Consider the following 6,145-nt stretch of genomic DNA (forward strand, 5'->3'; position numbering starts at 1 on the left):
TTCCCATCCCCAAATGGTGTGAAGAAAAAGTGCTTTCAGAGGATCCCACAAGAATGGCACGGGTGGGCATAATGGGTCTGTCTCATCGTCAAAAGACCCAAGGAGTTGAAAGGAAACTCTAACTACAACACCAAAATGCCACAAAACCATAGTTATTAATACAAACTAACTAGCATCTGTGCCTATCTGTCACCATCTCATCTGAAAAAACTTGTGAAAATACGTAATCCTGATGAGACTTCAATTAGGTATAAAAACCAGCCCCAGAAGGCGAGGCAGTACACTCTTCTGATCGCCGGTAGGGCAGCTATTAGAAAAGAAAGATCAGCTGAGGCCTTGGGACCTGATCAGCTTAGTACAGAAGTGACTGCTTTCAACTACTTAGGCCTAACTCCCTCCGAAACAATGAATTATACAAGTTTTATCTTGGCTTTTCAGCTGTGTGCGATTTTGGGTTCTTCTACCTATTACTGCCAGGCCGCGTTTTTTAAAGAAATAGAAAACCTAAAGGAATATTTTGTAAGTATGACCTTTTAATAATACTTACTTGTGGTTGAAATGACTGAACGTTGTCTTGGAGTTGGATCTCTGATAGGCTGTCCTCTCTACTCCACAGTCATCTTGAGAAGACTGGGTGTTATTTTCTCTGTTTGTTGACTGGATGAGTTTTTCTTTTTTTTACTAAATGATCTAGATATTGCTTTAACCCTCTGCTCAATTTGCTATGGAGACTTAGAGAGGGTTCATGAATCTTCCAAAAGATGGGCTTAAGAGGTTTATAAAGCATAGTGAAGTTGACAATTTTGTGGTGAGAAGCCACTGAATTGTGATAAGTCAAGTAGTGTGGACATTGAAAAAATGACTAGCTATTAGTTTCTAACTTCTCAGGTTACTATGACGGTGACAGTAAAAGGTCAAGATTAGCATTAAAATGGTAATCTGAAATAATTGATCAGTTAAAGAAGGCGATGTCCTGAAAGGTTTGGCTGAAAAAAAATCGCTTTCAGGTGTTTTCCTCCAAAAAATGATTTTAAAATCTTACTGCCCCGTTTGTGTTAGCTGTGAAGTACTCTGGAACTCAGTCAATTGCTGAGATTTTGTATGAGTTATAAGCTGGCTTATATTTAAAAAATTTTTTTTGTTTTTGTTTTATGAGTTTCTTTTAAAATGTTATTTATGGTTAATTAAAATAGTTTTTGCATTTTAAATATTTTATTATTTGTCCAAAATTTAGCTATTTTAATTATAGTTGGAGCTATCGTTTAGAGCTGACATAAGACCACAGGGGAGGCACAGATAGATATGATGGAGCCCTGTACCAGAGGGGGGCAGTATTTTATAGTGGGTTGCCTTTGCTGATCTTTTTACTAGACTTGAAAATATTTGCTTTTCCTTCCTATGGTTATTTGGCACTACTGAAGTATCACCAGCCCTGTTGAGTTCATCTGTAATATTGTAATTCAAGGGTTACACTAGAAAATAAGAAAGCTAAAACAGCACGATAATCTTTGGCTACATCCAACACAATAGCTTTTGGGAATACTTATTGTTAGAACTAAACAGCGGGTTGAAAAGAAAATCAGTGAATATCGTCAGCATCTGAGTTCAATAAAACGTGAAGTACATTTTTAGGGCAATTCATGGACTAATTGTAAACCAATTTTTCCTTCCTTTTTCAGAACGCAAGTAACCCAGATGTAGGGGATGGTGGGCCTCTTTTCCTGGATATCTTGAAGAACTGGAAAGAGGTAAGCTAAGTATTTCCATTTGGTTGATTTTCCTGTTGCTTATTTTCTGGTGGATGAATTCACACCAACCTCTCTGTGCTCTTTTCTCCCTAGGATAGTGACAAAAAAATAATTCAGAGCCAAATCGTCTCCTTCTACTTCAAACTCTTTGAAAACTTGAAAGATAACCAGGTCATTCAAAAGAGCATGGACACCATCAAGGAAGACCTGTTCGTTAAGTTCTTCAACAGCAGCACCAGCAAGCTGGAAGACTTCCAAAAGCTGATTCAAATTCCGGTGAGGAGATCTTAATTCTTTCTTTGGTTTCATTACAGAGGTTCTTGCAAAGTGCTTAAGTCCCAGAAAGTAGAAATGAGCTATGAAATGAACCCGTGGCCAAAACTCCTCCTTCCTAATTCCATTTGTGCTTTGAGAGACTTTGCTAAGTCAGTATGGGAATCATTTAAATTTGTGATTTGGGGAAATGCTGGCACTATGACTACTGCACAAAGGCAGGTGAAGGGACAAATCCAGTGAGGAGGGGGCAGTGAAGAAGTGGAGGGGAGTCTGGAGAAGCAGGTCTCTCCTTGCCCCTTGTTCGTAAGATGAAATCCTCCTGCTTTGGATGGGAGGCTGCATGTCTTGGTGGAAAGAGCAGTGGGAGGAGGGAGAAGATTTGTGCTCCTCCCAGCTCAGCCACCAAGAAACTGTGACCTCAGATGAATCACAGGCCTGGCTGGGGCTCAGTTTCCTCATCTTAAAAGAGGCCTATTGGGTTCACTAAAATTTCTATGATCTTCGTTGCTCTATAATCCTACAATTCTGTGGACAGAAAATGAAATGAGGTAGGAGAAAGAAATAGCCTTTGAAGAGGTTCTGGGGCATTCCACTGCCAGGCTCTGGTCAACCTTCATACTCTGCAGCCCAAGAAGAGGCAAGACCATTTGTCTGTTTTTGGAAAAGAAAATAGGCGGCATTTATACCTCACGAAAAAACTGTTCTGTCAACTTTTGGATACTGGGCTATCTTGGCTGGAGAAATCCTTAGGCTCCCAAACTTTCTCTCATGAAATTGTCTTGAGTCTTTAAATTTATGGCTTCTTGAAGCTGAAAGATAACTTTAAGCATAAAGACAAATTACATTTTCCAACATTTTGTCTAAGAGACAAAGACCTCCACATGCCTTTTGGCTTGGCCTGGATCTAAATGGGCTTGAATGAGAAGGGGAGGGTGTTGTTATGACTATGTTTAGAAGAGAAACAGAGGTTTGGAGAGGTTAAGTGGCTGGTTCAAAGTCAGAGTTATTGCACACACAGGATTCGAACCCATATGTTTTGTCCCTCCACTTTAGGGTTCTTTTCGCTACATAATTTTGAGAATTCTGTAGCAGTCAATTTAAGGACGTGTGATGTTCCCCATCCTATTACAGCACAACCAGCAATTTAATTATAATTTTAGTCTTAACTGCTGAAGAAAGCAGCATTACATATTAAGCTAACATATTCGTGGTGAAAGTAACTTTTTCAAAGGAATATTTCTATTTTCATGGACCATGACAGCAGCATAGCCTGATGGCTTGTATGCCAGAAACTAATTTTGCTGTTTTCTTTCCCAATAGGTAAATGATCTGAAGGTCCAGCGCAAAGCAATAAGTGAACTCATCAAAGTGATGAATGATCTGTCGCCCAAAGCTAACCTGAGGAAGCGGAAGAGGAGTCAGAATCCATTTCGAGGCCGGAGAGCGTTGCAATAGTGGTCATCCTGCCTGCAATATTTGAATTTTTAAATCTAAATCTATTTATTAATATTTAATATTTTACATTATTTATATGGGGAATATATTTTTAAACTCATCAAAGTATTTATAATAGCAACTTTTATGTAATGAAAATGGGTATCTATTAATATATATATTATTTATAATTCCTGTATGGTGTGACTATTTCACTTGACCCTTTTTTTTCTGACCAACTAGGCAAGATTATATGATTACAAGGCTTTATCTCAGGGGCCAACTAGGTAGTGGGTAGCCGACCTACCAAGACCCTGTGAGCTGTGTGTTTATTTCCCTCGATGATACAATGAACACTTATAAAGGAAAGGAGGGCCTCCAGTCACTGCCTGTTGGAGAACATGTCTGCATTGTGAACCACTGCTTAATGGCATGTCAAACCACGCTTGAATGTGTCAGGTGATAGGGCTTGTCCCCTGATAAAGCTTAGTATCTCCTCTCATGCCTAGTGCTTCAGAATATTGTTGACAACTGTGACTGCACCCAAATGGAAAGTAATTTATTTGTTTAGTTTACCAATATTTAATAAATATGAATAAAGTATAATTTCATAACTATTTATGCTGTGTCCGGCTTTTTCTAAGTGAGGACTGGGGTAAATGAACTACAAACTAATGAATCAGTAAGAGGGAACTCGTTTTTAGCGGTGGAAATCTTAGCTGGATTAAGCCCCATGAAACGTGGTATTTCTCTCCACTGGAGATTTGTTGGCTACTACTCCTCCATGTAGCAGCTCTTTATCTTTCCAAAATATAAATTTAATTATGTCACCATTTACTTCAGAGCTTCTGCGATGGAAAGTAGTTCAAATAGTTTAGCTTAGCACACAAAGCTTTGTTTCTCCCTCCTCCCTCAACTCTGCACTGTGATCTTCATCTTGGTGTCCCCACGTCCTCTGTCCACTTCGGGCAAACCACCGGGAATGTAATGGTGAGGGTGAGCTCTAGGGAGAGAGGGCTGGATTGGAATTTTGGCCCCACCATTACCAGTAGTATGACCTTTAATGAATTACTTATATTCTCTAAGCTCCAGTTTCCTCATCTGACACAAGAGAATAATTGTGCCTAAAATTGTGGTGAGAGTTTGTTCTTTCACTCAAGAAGTGTTTACTGGAGCACCCACTAGTTGCCTAGTGCTGTTCTAGGCACTTGAGATACATTTGTGAACAAAATAGACAAGGATCCCTGCCCTTGGGGAATTTAAAATTTAGCAAGGGGGAGATGAATAATAAAAGAAATACAAAATATGTTAGTAAATTGCCTGGTATGTTAGGAAGTGATAGGTGCTGGGGGAGAAAAAGTAAAACAGGATAGGGTATTGGGAAGACCATAAGTATGGTAGAGTGAGTGGGCTAGAGGTGCAGATGCAGTGATTATAGGTGGCTTCACTGAAAAGGTGACATTTGAGAAAGTGCTTGTAAGAGGTAAGGGATGTAGCCACTTGGATTCCAGGCAAGGGAGCCCCTTGCAAAGGCTTTAAAGTGGAGACTTGCTTGACTAGAAAAGAAGAGTCAGCAGACCAGTGTGGCTGGAGCAAAATGAGTCAAGAATAACTCTAATTTTTTAGCTGGTCAAATAAGAAGATGAAATTGCCATCAACTGAGGTGGAGAAAATTGAGTGAGCAGGTTTTGGGTGGAAAATCCGAAGTTCAGTTTTGAATGTTGAGTTCAAGGCGTCTATTGGACTTCAAAGTGGAGATGCTGAGTGGGCAACTGTATAGACTAGGCTGGAGTTGAGGGAGCAGTCTGTATCGTTGATGTAAATTTGGGAGCTGAAGCATACAGAAGTTATTTAGAGGCCTAACACCAGCTGAACTCACAGAGATCGTGAGTTTACGTAGTGAAGAGAACGAGCGCAAAGGATTCAGTCTTCAGGCATGCCATCACTAAGCGGCCAGGGTGAGACCAGCACAGGAGACTGAAAAGAAATGGCCAATGATATAAGAGAATAGCCTAAAACATGAGATGTCCTGACAGCCAAGTGAAGAAAGTGTTTCCGGAACAAACTGTGTCAAATGCAGGTAAATCTAGTCAGGTGAGGACTAAGAACTGACCACCGGATTTAGCAACATGGAGGCCATTGGTGACCTTGGACAAGGGCAGTTCTGATGCAGCGTGTGGGTGAAAGCTGGTTGGAATAGGATTAAGAAACATTGGCGACAACAAACATGGATAACTCTTTTTCGAAGTTTTGTTGCAAAAGAGAACAAAGAAAGAGATAGGTGTCAGGATAGAAGATCAAAAGAAGTTTTAAATTTTTTTTGGTGCTTTTAAGATGGGAGAAGAGACAGCTTGTGTACATATTGATGGAAATGACCTAACTAAGAGAAAAACAGTAGACGCTATAAGAGAGAGGACAGAACTGCAGAGCGGTTCCCTGAGTAAGAAAGAGAAGTGAACTGAGGACACAGGAGAAATTGGCTAGACAGGTGCAGAGAAAGCTTATCTTTGTTACCAGGTAGAAAGGCAGATTATGTGGATTCTGATGTTGGTAGTTGGGTCAATGTGGTGGTGAGAACTTTTGGAAATTTTAACTGGTTGTTTAAAGTTTTCTCAGTGAAATAAGAAGCTGAGAGTGAGGTGTAGGGGGGAATTGTTGGAAGCTTGGGAGGAGCAGAAGAATGAATG

General features: G+C 40.0%; 1 protein-coding gene across 1 annotated transcript; it reads left to right on the forward strand.

Annotated features, from left to right (window-relative positions):
• The first annotated feature begins 336 nt into the window (after positions 1 to 336).
• On the forward strand, positions 337 to 3,974 carry IFNG (interferon gamma). Its single transcript, XM_046643351.1, has 4 exons — positions 337 to 519; positions 1,680 to 1,748; positions 1,842 to 2,024; positions 3,345 to 3,974. The coding sequence occupies exons 1-4, from the start codon at positions 406 to 408 to the stop codon at positions 3,477 to 3,479; spliced, it is 501 nt and encodes a 166-aa protein (XP_046499307.1). The 5' UTR covers positions 337 to 405; the 3' UTR covers positions 3,480 to 3,974.
• The last annotated feature ends 2,171 nt before the right edge of the window (positions 3,975 to 6,145 follow it).

The sequence above is a fragment of the Equus quagga genome, chromosome 1 (assembly GCF_021613505.1).
Source record: "Equus quagga isolate Etosha38 chromosome 1, UCLA_HA_Equagga_1.0, whole genome shotgun sequence".
Taxonomy (NCBI): Eukaryota; Metazoa; Chordata; class Mammalia; order Perissodactyla; family Equidae; genus Equus; species Equus quagga.

Bases quoted from the DNA above. Each gene is read 5' to 3' on its own strand.
- IFNG (XM_046643351.1), top strand. From the start codon at position 406: ATGAATTATACAAGTTTTATCTTGGCTTTTCAGCTGTGTGCGATTTTG. The intron at 520-1,679 runs GTAAGTATGACC...TTCCTTTTTCAG, and splicing joins AAAACCTAAAGGAATATTTT to AACGCAAGTAACCCAGATGT. The intron at 1,749-1,841 runs GTAAGCTAAGTA...TTTTCTCCCTAG, and splicing joins TCTTGAAGAACTGGAAAGAG to GATAGTGACAAAAAAATAAT.